Source organism: Spea bombifrons, chromosome 5 (genome assembly GCF_027358695.1).
Source record: "Spea bombifrons isolate aSpeBom1 chromosome 5, aSpeBom1.2.pri, whole genome shotgun sequence".
NCBI classification, from domain to species: Eukaryota; Metazoa; Chordata; class Amphibia; order Anura; family Pelobatidae; genus Spea; species Spea bombifrons.
The window spans coordinates 104,079,988-104,096,246 of NC_071091.1; the positions used below are offsets into that span (position 1 = coordinate 104,079,988).

Consider the following 16,259-nt stretch of genomic DNA (forward strand, 5'->3'; position numbering starts at 1 on the left):
TCTGCCACCTTTTCTTTCTTGCTGGAGGTTTCTGGAGGGTTAATTAGAGCAGGTTAGGTTACCTTCAGATAATTGCATTCAGGCGGAGAGTGCCGCTCACTCTGTTTGTAACGCTATTCACGCAGCAGTCACATCCTGGTCACTACAAAATATTGATTCATTCCAATATTGATTTGGAACCGTCCCCAAAGAAGTAGGATAAACTCGCTATATTGATCGGAATTCTGCATCGCCTGGGGAAATATCTTCCATTCCCAAAAAGAGTTAGCAACGCATTGCAAAGGATTGGATTTCTACCTTGCATTCACCATGGGGGGGGGCAATAAAAGTGCACGCTATGAGATTTGGAGATCTGAGCTAAAATAACGACCATCAACTAAGCAAGTTACAGCTCTATCGCAAAACACAACTATTCGTACGCGGAGAATGTAGACCTCTTACTGCATACTTTTTATAAGCAATGGGGATAGCCCACTGAGTTACCTTCCATACTCTCTGGGGAACCCCTCGGATTTTCTAGTTCAGTCAATTGATACATTTATTGATTTTTAGAATGTAATAACGGGAACAGCTGTGCGCCAAAGGACCAGATAAGTGCTTCCAAGTCTCAAGTGACAGCAAAGATTTCTTCAGACCTTTCCTTATATGCTCTGTGGATAATGTCTGTGCAACTAGGACAGATGAGTCAAAATGTGCTACTATGGATATCTTCTATCTGTTCCGATTTAAGCAGGACAGCCCTGGTTTTGAGACAATATTCTGCAGTCCCACCAAACTGTCCACTATTGTCTTGCTTCTGTGGGCAATGGGGGTTTATAGGTTGGTGAGGAGACATCACAGCTCAATCACAGCTCCAACGTGGCCTCCTCGCAATACACAAAAACTGTGACATCATGCCAACAAAGATGGCACCTGAAATGTTAGGGGGTGTCACTAATGAGTGAATCGTGCGTTCCCTCATATCATACTAACTATACAGAGAAAAATTACCATCTGATACCGCATTAACACTAGGTGCTTCTCAAATCTTTCTTGCCATTCCAAGTAAGGGGCATTATAAAGTTCTGCTAATACCAAGGAAATTTAGGATTAAATTCACAATTTGTAGCATAATTATATTAATGTATTAACCATTTGACAACCAGGATCATTTCATGTAGACAGAGGTGGTAACCAAATAACCAGCTCGCCCTTAGCTCAGGACAAGTTAAGCAAGTTAAGATAGTTTAAGGCAAACAACGCATCACACGATATAGCAGTACAAATGCAAAGAAATATCTATAGGCCATATATATTAATAAAACATGAATATGCCCTTCACACATAGGCCACATACTGTAGATGACACACATAATATGGAGTTAAATGCGTTATAATCAGTGACAGGGTATATGGCACAGTAGAGGAAGGAAGACTTTTATCACCCAGTATATATTGTTAAAGAAGGACAATCTAGGGAGTATAAAAACACATATGCTTGAGTATAATGCCATTTTTGTATCCCTGGTGCACCCACTTGTATGCCCTAGAAAAGCATGACTGGAAGGGATCACACATTTAATTTCCTGCATGCCGGCAAGCTGATCTAAAACTACTAAATGCTCACCAATCAAAAGCCATTCTCTAATCGTTACCTACACTGAGGTCGAAATGTGAGGCGTCTGTCTACACACAAGACCTCTTGGAAGACAGAAGGCTTTGACCTGTAGTCTCCAGGTGAAGCCCTACTTCCCCAGGTTTCCAAGTCCGTGTCTTCCTTCTCCAGGCCGGGGAGCGGCGTTTGGCTACGTCCATCCGCCACTCCCCAAAGGTTGTCTCACGCGAGCCCCAACCTCTACAAAGCTTCTCCACAAGACGAGGGAGAATACCTTCTGAAGTTTCCCAGATATGCTTATTTCGTCTAAGGGCTTCACAGCTAATTATTGTTGATGGTAGATTTTTACAATCACAATGTCTTTAATCTCATGTGATATTAGTGATGCTCTGTGCGCCGAATTTAACATATTTTTATATGACTGATTGATGTTATAATTGATCACTACATGACACATGTATCTGTAAAACATCCAATATTAGGGTCCTTTTAATAATATGCTTGAAGTGAAGCAGGTGGCAAAAAATAAACATCATTTATAACGGATTAGCGTTCGCAGACACTAAATGGAATGATGTTCCTCTGGATACGCTTTCTCCGTTCTGCCTAATTTTGTTTCCAGAATACGCAGGCACTTTTTTAAATAGCTATTTAGGATTCTGTATGCAGAGCAAAAACAATTCTCCTATACTTGGTCATAATATGAATCAGGATAGACATTTTACCAGAACAGGGCTTGTTATTATTACTTGTGTTTATTCATTAATTCAGCACAATCAAATTCCAGAAATATTTAAAATTTACGAAATACGCTTGCGGGAATTACCAAGGAAACATTACGTTTTGCATGGGATGTGACATCATGGACAGCCAAATGACCTAAACATCACATCATACGTACTTCCCGATGTTTTTTTGATATAAGCAAAAGCTGTAAATGGGATGGTTCACCACTCACGTATAAAAGGTCATTGGAAAAAAACATATTTACCTAAGAGATGAATAAAATGTAGTTTGAAAATAAGACAGTACATTTTTGTAACTTTTGTAAATATTGCCAAGGAACCTCCCCTTGTTAGCTCGGCTCTTCTTGCATGAGAAGATCACTGAAGTTCGCCCTCCGTATTGCATAGAGAGACTGGTTCAATAAAAAGGCCGGTGGGGGCTGCTGGGTGGTATTTGGTGGGCCATCCCTAGAAGAACATGTCGTAGACTCGCAGTGTATAATAAAAATGCTCTTTCTGTGTAGTTATTGAATCTGGTCTAAATGATATCCATATTGAATAAACCTGGAAGCCACATGACTCTAATTATCTAATGTATAAAGATTTTATTCATTAAAGAATAGTGTTTACAATTCTGCTCAATAGCTTCACTATGCGTTTTGGGAGTGCCAACCCAGGACTCTTGGAAAAATGGCTGAACTGCCCCCGCACAAAACAAAATTAAACGCCAAGACATATTAAAAGTAAGCTTCCCGAAAAATTAAAACCCATCCCGAAAACCAATCAATTAAAAAAAAAAAAAACTTTTTTTTTTTTTATAAACTTTTTTTTTTGACTGGAGATCCAATCCGCAATTTCTATTCACTCCAGTTGCTAACAATTAACTATATAAATGATGTCATGGAACACATACTTCAAAACCGGAAACCGTTTACCTTCTTCCTCTACTCAAGAGCCAATTACAGGTCTTGAGTTCATCCACGGCATGCAAATGGGTAATGGGTCTGGAAGTGGTTTGGCTGGGTGCTACTTTAATCTCTGATTTGTACCGGAGATTAGTCAGAAGGTCACGGAAGGGTACCCAAACATGTGTTTGTATATAATTGAGGCATGGAAATAGTCTAACGTCTACCTTCCCTTTCCTCCCACCCTTCCCATATCTCGTTTAGTGAATAAAGACCTGTTAAGGCACGAGCAATGGCGGTCTGTACATTTCCACTATAAAACAAATAATACAAAATGATTTACAGAAAACAAAGAAATGAAGTTTTGCTCTAATTGCAATAGACCCCTGTTCTAGAATCCATAAATCCACAAATTGCTTTCTTTCAGTAAATATATTTTATGAAGGTTTGGGAAAGCATTACAATTCTCGCTAAAGACAATCTGACAGTTTATAGTACGGAAAATCTGATTCTAAAACATAAACTACAATCCTAGACAGAAATAAAGCCCCATGGGGTGCGTTTGATCTTTAAACTTTGTATAGAATGCGTTCCATCTCTGGAGCCCAGATCACGCGTGGAACGGTCGCCTAATAACATGTTTTCCATTGCGGTTAACGGATTGCCTCACGTCCTCAACATATGTTGAACTATTTGACACAATACAAAAAAAGGCTGTTGTTAAAGGGACAGTCAAAAGTACTCCTATTGAAGTACTCCGACACAGAAGCTGCAGTCCTGCTGCAGCAGCTGCCCTCGTTCTCTGCGGTCCAACATTGCTTGCCACTGGTTGCCTCCAGACATTACCGAAAATTTAAAGGGGCCACACAGCTATCATACGATTTAAAGTGAATATAATGTAATATAGCTAATCCTTGCATGATGAGGATGCAAAAATAATTTTCCAGATCTTTACCGAAATGTAAATTTAAAAATGGAGAAAAAATTTCATTTTTTTTTCTTTTTTCTAATAGCATTACTTTTATCGTAAATAGTAACACAGAGCAAAGAAAATAATCTTGATTGTAAATGTAATGTGATATATGGGATTTAGTATTATAAATGTGGCAGGTGTCTTATTACGTATTAGCCCAGCACTTTATTCCATTTTCACTGAATATTTAGCGAGTGCTCCGGTGAATATCTTACTGTAACATCTTCAGATTTATCAGTCGTATTTTACCTAGAAATTAATGCTGAGGGTAGATCAATTCTCATTCACATGCCTGGAGTGTTACATGCAAATTACACACAAGGGGGATACCATACCTTATAACCGTATAAAAACCATACATGAAAAAGCTACATCAGTTAATAGTGAAATCCAATTGCCGTGGAGCTAGACAAAAAGAAGGAAATAGGGTTTTTTGGGGTTTTTTATATTTAATGATTGTTGAAGTAATTTCGGATATTTTTTGGGGATAATAAATGATTATTAGTCACCATAACGCTCTAGGTTTGGCCCGGAGTCTCCGGGTGAAGTGTTGTTTCCCTGGGTCTCATGGTCACTTTCCTCTTTCTCCGTGCAGGGGGAGCAGCATTTCACCACGCCCACTCTTAGACCATTTAAGGCTGTTTCAGGCTAGCCCCACCCTGGTGAGTAACTAGTCCCATCCTGACGTGTGCCTAGCCCCACCCCTCCTGAAGCCATTCCCGTAGAGGTCAGAGAGCTCCGTGTACCCTTCCCTGGGAAGTCTTCACGTGCGACTATCACACAATGCACTAGCAGATAACCAGCTGTATTATATATCTACACAGTGCCTCTACAGAGGACGGCTTAAATAAAGTATAAATAATTTAATATAAATAATAAAGTGTTATAATAATTTACTGAAATGATAAATCACTACAGGGTATTTGTTAACTTGCCTTTTCACGTTCATTACAGCAGATTTTACACTATTACCAAATTCTAAATTCTACAGGTCCATATATATATATATATATATATATAACATATACAATATACATATACGTAACAATATAACATTATATGATATATAATGTATTTAAAAACCCACCTATGTGTATACCGTGGAAGGAGTCATCTTAAAGGGATACTCTATCATTTACATGATTTAATGCATGAGTGCTAAATTTCCCTTTTAAGCCCCCAGCCCCCTGGGCATGCACACTATATGCTAGCTATATCAAGTCCTGGCTCACGTGAAAGTTCAATGGGGTCTAATGAGCCCTCCTGTGCCTGCGCAGAATGCGCTCCCACTGATTCCAAAGGCTGCAACTAGTATGAAAATCGCTTTAACAGAGAGGGCAATGCACCAACGAAGTGCTTTTATTGGCGCTTTACGTTGATAGGTCTGCTGAACGCATCTCCTGCAATGTACAGAGCTGGAGGGCAGAGAAGAGATCAAATGCATAGAGGGGCTTCTCACAGCTCCCTATAGAGCGTCCCTATCAGTTGTTGGTGATTGGTTCAGACAGGGACTGTAAGAAGCGCTGCGGAAATTGATGACGCTATATTAATGAAAATATAATAATTTAATTTTAATAAAAAGACAGGGCGCTAGACTGCCCCTTTTAAAGCATTTCTTATATAAACAAAAGGTGGACTGTTTCCCAGCAAGACAACAACATGATTCCACTGAAGCTGAAAGGTTTCCACGGGAGTTCATACATGTCTGATCTTGCTGAAACCACAATATAGCAGCAACACCTGACTCCATCTCACTGGAGTACGGATACTACACTCCAGCATCAAAACATATGGAGAAAAAGAAGGCTGACTCTGACTCTTATAGAATTCGCAGCTGCTGATAACCATTGTTTAGCTTTATTTGGTAAACATTATAATAAAAATGTTTGGAAAATGTCACTTTTGCTTCTAGCGCATCATAAATCTCTAATGATGGTGATAGATATTTTTAAGGTGGATCTGTCATCTAGAAACATCAGGAATTAAAGGGATGCATGCGCTCAGGGGGTGTTGTTAGACCCCCCCAACATTTGTCGAGCCAGCGCTGGAGCTCACTGGTAGTAAGCAGTGACATATTCTGGCCTCATGGTTCCCTGCAACACTGCTCCTCAATGGGACGTTTAATAGGAAGATCACTGATCTCTTCACCCGGCCCATTAACACTATGATTGGTTGTGCCGAGTCAGGACAGCAACGGGCTCTGCCCTAGGTTCCTTCTAAAGCAGCAAGTGGCCTGCGGGTTCAGCAGTATATTCTGGCGTAGGGCAGCAGGACCAGGGGGCGGCAGGGAGCCTGATTTCCCTCTTAATGGAGCTGCCTCGGTAAATATGTCACTGTGAAAGTTCCTGACAAAGAGAGCTGGATGAAAGATGGAAAAAGTTCCTCCAGAATCATAGCAGAAGTATTGGGACACCTGACCATTATACCATCAGGGGCCTTTATGACATGGCATTCTAAATACATAGACATTAATATGTAGTTGGTGCCCCCTTTGCAGATATCCACGCTTCTGAGAAGGATTTCCACAAGATTTTGGGGAGTTTCTGTGGGAATTTTTGCCCATTCATCCAGTAGAGCGTTTGTGAGGTCAGGGGCTGATATTGGACGAGACGCCCTGCTCGCAATCTCCGTGTCAGTTCATCCCAAAGGTGTTCGATGGGGTTGAGGTCAGGGCTCCGTGGGGCCTGTCATGTTTTTCCAGGCCAAACTCATCCGACTTGTCTTTATGGAGCTTGCTTTGTGCTCTGGGGCGCAGTCATGCTGGAATAGAAAAGGACCTTCCCCAAACTGTCCCCACAATGTTGATAACATAGCATTGTCCAAATGTCTCGGTATGGTGAACACCTTTGGGATGAACTAGAACGGAGATTGCGAGCCAGGCCAGGGGGAAAAACATGTAAGACCTTTCCTGAAACAAAATAGACAATTATGTTTTCGCAAGAGCAAAACTTAATTACTAAAGCCCTGGATCTGAACTTCATATCAACTCCATTTTAACCGAAAAAATCTCAAATGAATTTTAGTAAATTAAGATAATAAATCAACATTAAGTAATATATAATTGGGTCACCTGTCTGCATCTCTTATATTGTACACTCACGGGTAGCCATTGCATCTTAAAGTTTGTTCGTGTTATTATTAATTTACAATAGAGTGCTGAACACTCTAGAAAACAAGCCACTAGATCTATTAACTTCAGGTGGGTTTTCATGTGAGTCAAACAAGGATCCCACCATGAATCTTCACTGGCCATAAGGTCCTACCTCTAGTACCTCCAGGAGATTTAAACCTGGTCAGCCTGTCCAGAAACCAACCACCTGTGCCACAAGCTTCTTTTCTATGTCCGTTTTCAGCATCAGTGTTTATGGGTGGCAGAAATCTCATTAATAGACAGATACCTATAAGCAATTACCCTTTTAGCCGGCAAATTATCAAGGAATTCCACCTGAAGAAAAAAGCCTCTGAGGTTGCAAAAACTTATTATGACATTGTTTTCTATGTTGGCCCAATAAAAGGTATGCCCCTACTACTAAAGACTCCATCTTCTCTTGAACCAACATGGACTTATCCACTTTCCTGTACAGAAACATGGCCAAGTCAAGTATAGAACTCATATCTACCTGTCTGGCTCAATAAGTTAGGCGAAATACAGATTTTACCTAGAGTTTATGTGCATCCCTTACTTATCTCCAACATAGTTGCGTCAGAAGCTGACCTTGATACTCTTTGACTCAATAGACATAGAACTTTTTTCAGTCTTATATGTGCCTATGGACATACACAGGACCTCCACAGCAGAAACACTGTACTTGCAAAACCTTCATAGTAAATGATAAAGTATGCAATCACACCTGTAACACATCACATTTCTTTTATTGCTATTCCGCACGACCCAAATCACCAAGGAAACTGTAAGATCCAACTTCATTATATTAATGATCTGCAGACCTCTCTCCCACTTACTCCAGTTCAGTTCCTGTTTGGAGATGATCCCTGGACTTTCCATGGGAATCCCGCTGGTGAGCAGATACCAACCACCACATTGCATGCATATTTCCATTAATGTGCGAAACATGGTATACGGTCCCCAGCAAGGAAACCAGCAACAGTCATTATTTCAATATAAAAATCCAAGTATATGACTATACCTAAAAATATTAGCGGATGTATGTTTGTTTACTTACGTGTATGTATACTGTATACACCGGTGTAGTGTTTATGTATAGTATTGTATTGTTTATTTTTACATGGAATGTTGCAGTGTTAGTGGTAACATTGTCAGAAGTGAGATGGGGTGAAGAAGCTCTCAGATACTCACACAATGGCATGGTAGAGCAGCGCCCAGCCTCTAGGTCTCTCCAAGGCATCATATATTAAAGTTTGGATCCTCCTGTATTTGGCATTGTTCCTCTTGACAGGTCTGCTACAGCTCAGAGGTGTCTTAGCCAGGAGCCCAATTCCCTGCGGGTTGCGCTTCACGTCTTCTCTCCCGGCTCCCACCAGCAGGAAGGTCCCATCCTTGTCCACCCCGGCCCCCAGGGAGGCCGGCTCTAGATCCCCAGTTAGACCTGTTTTCTTCTCCTCCTGCTCATCGCCAGGATGACCCCCTGAATGTCTGTTCTTCAACCCCATTGTCCTCGTCACTGGTCCTGAAAGGTGAATTTAGGGAATACCTGGAGATGCCAAATGCCATGATCTGAGAAGAACCAGAAATAAATTACATTCCCATTGGGTTATGTGAATGGGTCACAGCCACCTATCCGCAGCCATGGTCTCTACCACTGCGACCATCCCAGTCGGGTGTCTTCTCCAGCTATCTCCTAAGCTTTCTGATGGGTCCCCAATCTCAGGTTTAGGGAGTGGCCCATTGTAGGTTCACAGCTGGCTGAAAAATCACCTCTCAGACATGGATTCATTAACATACTTTGGCTTCCCTTTACCTGGTAGCCCCAGCCATCTGCTGATAACATGGATGAATGGAGCGTCAGATAATCAGGTCCTTTCTATGGTCATTGTCAGCATCTCCAGGAGGAGGCGATGACTCCATCTCAGCTCTTCCTGCTCTCTGCTCAGCAAGACCCTTCCATCAGCTCTCCTGCTTCATTTTTGTGTCTGTCTCTCCTTGGTCCTTTAAAAGGGAGACCCCTGAGGTCCTGGCTGTACGATGGGAAGATCAATGGCAACAATCACAGCCAGTGCAGATAAACAGATGAATATCACCCCCCTAGCATCCAGTGATCAGTCACTCATTCATTGATGTGCTGCTGGGAGTCTCCTCCTCTCCACACGGTCTGCTCTCCTTCTGCTTGCTGCGAAGTGTCTGGAGGAGGAGGGGAGGAGGCTGGGGGTGATGGGAGGGGCTAGGGATAAAGGCATCCCCTGATACTCTAACTGCAGTAGACTGCAACTCCCATCATCCACACCCAGCCAGGCAGATGGAGCACTAAAGGGGAACCCCCTCCTTTACAAAGGACCCTGTGTGTGTCCATATATATATATATATATTGTTTAACTATTCTGTGTACAAGGGGGTTGTCCAGTAACAGATGGCATTCAAAGGGTTAAATGCCTGGGAATCGAGGTTGTGTCGGGTTTTTTGATTGGCTTCTTTTTGGGCTTCTGTATCAGAATGTAAAGCTCTGCGTTGAGTTAAAGTACATGAATGAATAGAAAGCAATCTGTTAGATGCAGCCACATTCAGGGCAGGGTGATCGCTGGTATCCAGTAACCTGTCGTTATTAAGAGCAATGGGAATGCCAGTGATGAGCTCATCTCCCCGTACACACCAGTGACATCACACACTGGGGTCTCACATGTTTAATGGGATGAGTTTAACCCGTGCTGGTCCCAGATTCCTGTGTGGCATGTAACACCAATGCATCACAAGCACAAGAGAGAGGGAGAGGAGTGCATGATTACATAGATATAGATGTAATGGAAGGATAGATAGATAGATAGATAGATAGATAGATATAATAAAAGGAGAAATAGATGATAGAAAATATATATTTAGATAATGGAAGGAGAGAGATATGATAGATAATGGAAGGTGAAATAGATGATAGATAAAAGACATTTAGATGGGATGAAAGATATGTAGATAGATGGATAGATACATAGATATCTAGATGATGGAAGGATAAAGGTATAGAGTTGTACTGTGTTAGCCATAGAATGTAAATGTAGTATTTATTTTATTTATTTATTCGCTAATTGACATATAATGGATTGCAAGCTTTTGAGACTATCCAGGTCTGTTCTTCAGGCATATTGTACCTGTGGAATGATAGACAGGGAGAGATAGACAGATATTTAGATGAGGATAGGCTAGAGATAAATTAGATGAAGTTAGTTTGATGGATACATAGACACCCAGATACATAAATGTAAGGAGATTCTCAGAGGGTGATAATATAGAGTGATGCGCTGTATCTCACGATTTCCCCCTGTCCCTTCTCATATATAACATTATGGGGGTTGAAATATTTTTTGTTTTACTATATATACCACAATATTAAAATCTAAAAAAATATCAGGTAAAAATGCGCTAATACTGTAATAAATGGTCAAATTTGTTAGTTTCTAATGAAGTCCCCAAGTGGTGGCTGTGACAGCAAGTATGTGTGGGATGGAGCTGTGTCTGCGGCTGAGGATACTAATACAGAGGAATTTCCCTTTGCGTTGCTACAGTATAGGGAGCAATAATGGTCGAGGATATCCAAGATCTCCCTCCGACCAGCCCATAAAGCCACTGCGTACAAGCTCTGCTCCTCCTTGGTCCCCTCCGTGGCTGAATGACGGGATATGACATCATGTTCTGGCGCTCAGCATGCTGAGGAAGATGAAGTACGCAGACACAAACCTCCACTAGACCACCATAATAATGAACAGCAGATAAGACAGAAAAAAAGGGGCTGAGAGTGAAGAGCGGCCCATGTCTACTGACTGTGACTGTGTTCGCAAGTATAGGTAAAACCTGGAGCTTCAAATCTAGAACCTCTCTGGTTATTTTTTAGAAAGAAGGGTACATAGCATGCGGATGATGTCCTTAAGAGGCACCAACTCCAAAACAAACCACATGCATCCTCCACTGATGAGTCTGTGGGTACTGGTGGATTTTCACTGCAATTCCTTAAGTCTTCCACCATAAGTTGCAGAAGTTAATTTAGTAAGGGTATTTAAACCCTGAATCTAAGACGAGACCAATGAATCTAATTAAACCCTGAATCTAAGACGAGACCAATGACTGATTTAGGTTTGAAGTTTCTACAAAAGGGAAAAAACACGCAGACTAGAACAGTTATTTGCTTTCAAGTTCTGTGTTCTTTTACTCTAACCTTGGAGCGTTACTCTTGGGGTTTGTAGCTGTCAGCGGTGAATGGTCCAGAGTTACAGAGGAAGCTTAAGTGCTGATCCAGAAGCAGTACGTGACGGTAACAACTTAAACATCCCATCTTTTTATATTTATTGTTAATGTCCAAAAACTTTCTGATGGAATGATGTAATCTGTGGTTATGCTGCCACCATAAAGGTGTATTTTATGCTTGTGGATAAAAGATGTGTGTAGCGCCTTCAATGCCTCCTCCTCTTAACGTTCTACATTTTAATCATGTTATTGCAAAAACTTCTAACTTGTGAAATGTTACTTCTTCCATTTTTTAGCCCAAATTTTAAACTAAATAAAAGGCTCCCCGAATATTTGTTTGCAGTGTCTGTTTAGTCTTCCTAGATCGATTACCTAGTAATTGTTCTGTCTGTATATTTTCAGTCTCGCATAAAACCTGATTTATTTCGGTTGGGGGGTATTGTTTTTCAATCAATTTTTTTTAATACCTCTGTCTGTTTTTGATGAGTAGGAATCGAACTGCAGCTTCTCCTAAGTCTAGTGAATTGGCCCTTTAGGGTCCCCAGGAGCCACTGTGGATGGTGACAACTATTTTTCTCTATATAACCATTACTGTTTGCGGGTTTAAAAATGTTTTGGTGTGTATATTGCTAATACTGTCTGCTGTTAATGTGAGATCCAAAAAGTTTTTTTTTTTTTCCATGTACATGGAAAACCTCAACCAAGAACCTTCTGAATCGTCCCATATTACTAGGATGTCATCTATGTACCTTTGCCAAAGGACCAGGCTCGCCGTCCAGCGACTCCCAACCTTGTATGTATATATTAGCATAACTAGGGGGCGGGTTTTGCATAGCTTGTCCCCATGGTGGTAACCCACCAACTGCAAGAAAAAATGTTTTAAAATATAAAGTAATAAATTACACCATAATTACTGTATATTTTGGGGGGCGGGGTTACGTTTTAATTTGCAGTTAAGCATTTCTATTTTTCAGAAATGACAAATTGTGATTAACTATAGATTAAATATTATTTTTATATATTTATCCAGATGTAATTGCACTACGGTTCATTTTTATTCTTATAATTTATTATATACGAGGACCATTCCTACTTCCTGCAAGTTTCTTTTATCTTATTTTGTGATATTGGGTTTTTTTTTTACTATATTTACATGTATATTACATACACTTTCACATGTGCATTTTGAAAAGATTTTTAATCCAAATTCTCGTTGGGTACCGAGCTGCTTCTTTGCTTGTAACTTGCTGGAATCGTATCAATAAAACATTAGAAACTGTCCTCGAAATTCTTTTTCAGAATCTCGTCAGCTGGATCTCCTCTCCCTGTAGGCCTTTCCCATAATAAACAGTAAAGTCAGTACAGGGAGAGAGATGACCTGGTGTCAGCTATTGCTTTATTTAAATGTCTTCCATCTGCAGTAAATGCCTGCTGGTGACTGTGATCAGGGCGCAATAAATTGTGAAGGGCTTCAGCTGAAGTAAGCAAAGAGCCATGCGTAAAAGCAGACAGAGGGATAGTGTGAGTGACTGGTGACATCCAGCTGGGACTAACCCAACACTAGAGATGTCTATGTTTATGTTAGTGGAAAGAATGCAAAATATGCTTAGATACTAGATAATGTTCCAAAAAACAGCAAGGAAGGCTATCACACATCCCAAGTGTCCCTGTATGGGAGTATCAGTCCTTCTTATGAGTCCTAAAGCCCCGTTTCTCTTTTTTTTGGTTCCCTAATTTTTTTGACAGGCAGTGCGGATTTTCGGACACCGTCCCATTTTTGCAGGCATTGAAGATCAATGGCTGGTTAGGGGAATCCTCTGTATAAATCAGATGGGAGATCTGTGATGTTACAGCCCCAGCCTCAACTGTAGCTCCCAGGTGGACACCTTGCAATGCTCCGAAACGCTGTGATAGGATCTGATGCCTTTTATAGGCTCTAATTAACACCGTGAAAAATAAAACCAAAATTACGTGCTCATATGGTGAAAATAAAATATAAGTGATACTTCCCTGATTCGGACCGCAGCACCCAAATAACACTCTCCTCCAAGTGTTAAAATATAAAACAAACGAAATTTAGATGGGGCGCAGGTACATGTAAAGGGAAAAAATAATAATACAATATAGTGTAGATGGTTTGCTCAATGTGAAGCTTAAGTGATATAATGCACTCACAAATCAAAGAAGGGATTCCGACCCATCAATAAGGACTGTATACAATCTTTAATGTTCTTCTTGAGAAAATCTAAAAAACAAGCACCATTGAAGCGTGTTTTTTTAGATTTTCTCAAGAAGAACATTAAAGATTGTATACAGTCCTTATTGATGGGTCGGAATCACTTCTTTGATTTGTGAGTGCATTATATCACTTAAGCTTCTGTAGGTCAAATTGTTATGCTATACACTACTTGTTATGTCTTATCCGTTGTACAGCTCTGCGGAATATAATGGCGCTGTATAAAACAATAATTATTAACAATTATCTATGGCCAGCTCAGCCCTTCTTGTAGGAGAAACTGGATTGGGATGGACCATACCAAGCCAAGACCTTATACTGAGAGAGAAAAAGTTTTATGGTCAATTCCTGTCCACATAACCCAAAAAAAGCACATGTGCTTTTAAATATTCTGATAAGGAATGGTTTTGAAATAAATCTGCATAAATTACATAATGGAACGTCACATGGTAGGAACGTTCTTTAACTTCACATATTTTCTTCTAAAATTGCATAAAATGTATTGTTTCAATCCTCCGACAAACACTAGCCGTTTTATGCGGGACGTATACGACGACACAGATGGGTTTCGGTTTTCAAGTCCTTTTTTTAGATTATTTTCAAGGAAATACGATTGTGTCATGGAAAACTCTTACAGCCAAAAGTTTATTTACTCTAGATGCTGCCCAAAGTTAAGCCCAAATGAAGCAAGATGTTTTACAAGACGTATATTGGATTAAATGCCGTAATGTTAAGCCCTGTCCATTACTGCATTTTTTTGTAATTTGATAAAAGCTAGATTCATTGAATTACGCAAAGCCAATCCAAAGTATTTATATTGAAGACGTTCTAATATTAAAACATACAAGCTTTTCATTATTGAATGAGATCTTGTTAAAAAGTAACGGACTAAAATGAACACAAGCAAAATGTGACCTTAAAAAAAACCCCAAAACATAAAAAAACTCAAGGAAGAAATACATGCCAAGAGTAGTTCTAAAAATTGAAGTTCTTTGAATATCTGCACGTTACTTGTCCTGTGATGTAATTTGGATAGTACGTGTGGTGTTTAAACCAAATATAAAAATATATTTCACTGAGGTTCGTCTACTTTAACAGATATTTAATAAGAGACAAAAACACAGTAACATACAATAAATGAGTGACAGCCCAACATACAATGCAACACTTTCCAAGACTAACCTGCAACCTAAAGGTCCAACCTAACCCAGCACACCACCGATTACCCCATCCATGCAGGATGGTGGGCAGAGAGAGACTGGACTAAGATTTTTCATTCAACAGGCATATTGAATCACTGTAGGTGTGCCCTCGTTAACATATCAAAAGACATGTAATACAGGAAGAGTTCAACTGGCTAAAACATTGACCACAATACTTATGTCACCACAGTACGCTCGGAATCACCATGCTGCGCGATGGAGGCATGAATCACTGGGTCACAGGCTGCTGGTGGCGTAACAACTAGAGTGGGGGGGCCCACGAGGAGTGCTTACTCAGGACACGAATATAAAAGATGGCCCTGGTCCCATGAACAGAATCAGAATTTTGGGTAAAAATATCCAAAATATTATTTATTGTTTTGTATGGTAATGTACGTAACCATGGTCTCTAATCTCCGGTGGCAATTTTTTTTTCTGGTCACATGACTCAGTATTACTATTTGTTTATTTTTGCAGTGTGAATATTCAGCATATTTTTATCTAATTTTATTAAAAAAAAAAAATTTCAAGTGATACCTTTTATATATACTTTTGTGGAAAAGAACTTCATTGGAATTACTCTCAGTAAGTCTGTAAGCATTCCTGTTAAAGCAGAACCCCCAGCCCCAGGTATACAACATCAATCAGTTTAACTCCCTTGACCACAAGCAAACTCTCCTTCCCAACCTTACCTTCTTCATGCACTTTGTGGATCCCTCTCATTCTCTCCGTTCTGCTGGCTTACATGCCGCTGAAAAGAAATTGCTTTTCCATGCATGCCGTAAATTGCACTGGAATCAAATGGACTCTAATATTCACTGAAAACGTATTTAAAAAATGGGTAGTAGACTGTTTGCCACATTATGATTTTAATTTGCCCACTCCGGTCTTCCTGGTGGAAACTTCTGGTGACATGACCAGGCTCAAAGACTCGACTCAAAGGGCCTAATTTCTTAAACTCTAAAGGGCAGGCATACTTCACTGTTTCCATGGTGATTGCTCCTACCTATAGCACTTTGCTTACATCTGCTCCGTGTATAAACAATTCAAAAATGTTTGCATCCCCTTATCTGTAAATCTCGGTAGGAGGGAAGTAACCGTGAAGGATTACGGGACATAAACATGTTAACTTCACAAGCAGTGCATAAAATATACAGGAAAGAAATTAATTATATCAGTTTAACCCAAATCAAAATCCTCCAGGCAATTCAAACAGTGTTTACGAAACAAGCATTATTAAACATACTTACAGTAATTA

General features: G+C 40.1%; 1 protein-coding gene across 1 annotated transcript in view; it reads right to left on the minus strand.

The window, feature by feature from the left end:
- The window catches only part of KCNQ3 (potassium voltage-gated channel subfamily Q member 3), a 75,399-nt gene extending 65,898 nt beyond the window's left edge, over window positions 1-9,501 (minus strand). Inside the window, exon 1 of the mRNA XM_053466266.1 lies at window positions 8,516-9,501. Within this exon, the coding sequence (XP_053322241.1) occupies window positions 8,516-8,829 (314 nt within the window). The 5' untranslated portion in view covers window positions 8,830-9,501. The remainder of the gene's footprint in view (window positions 1-8,515) is intronic.
- Window positions 9,502-16,259: the final 6,758 nt, after the last annotated feature.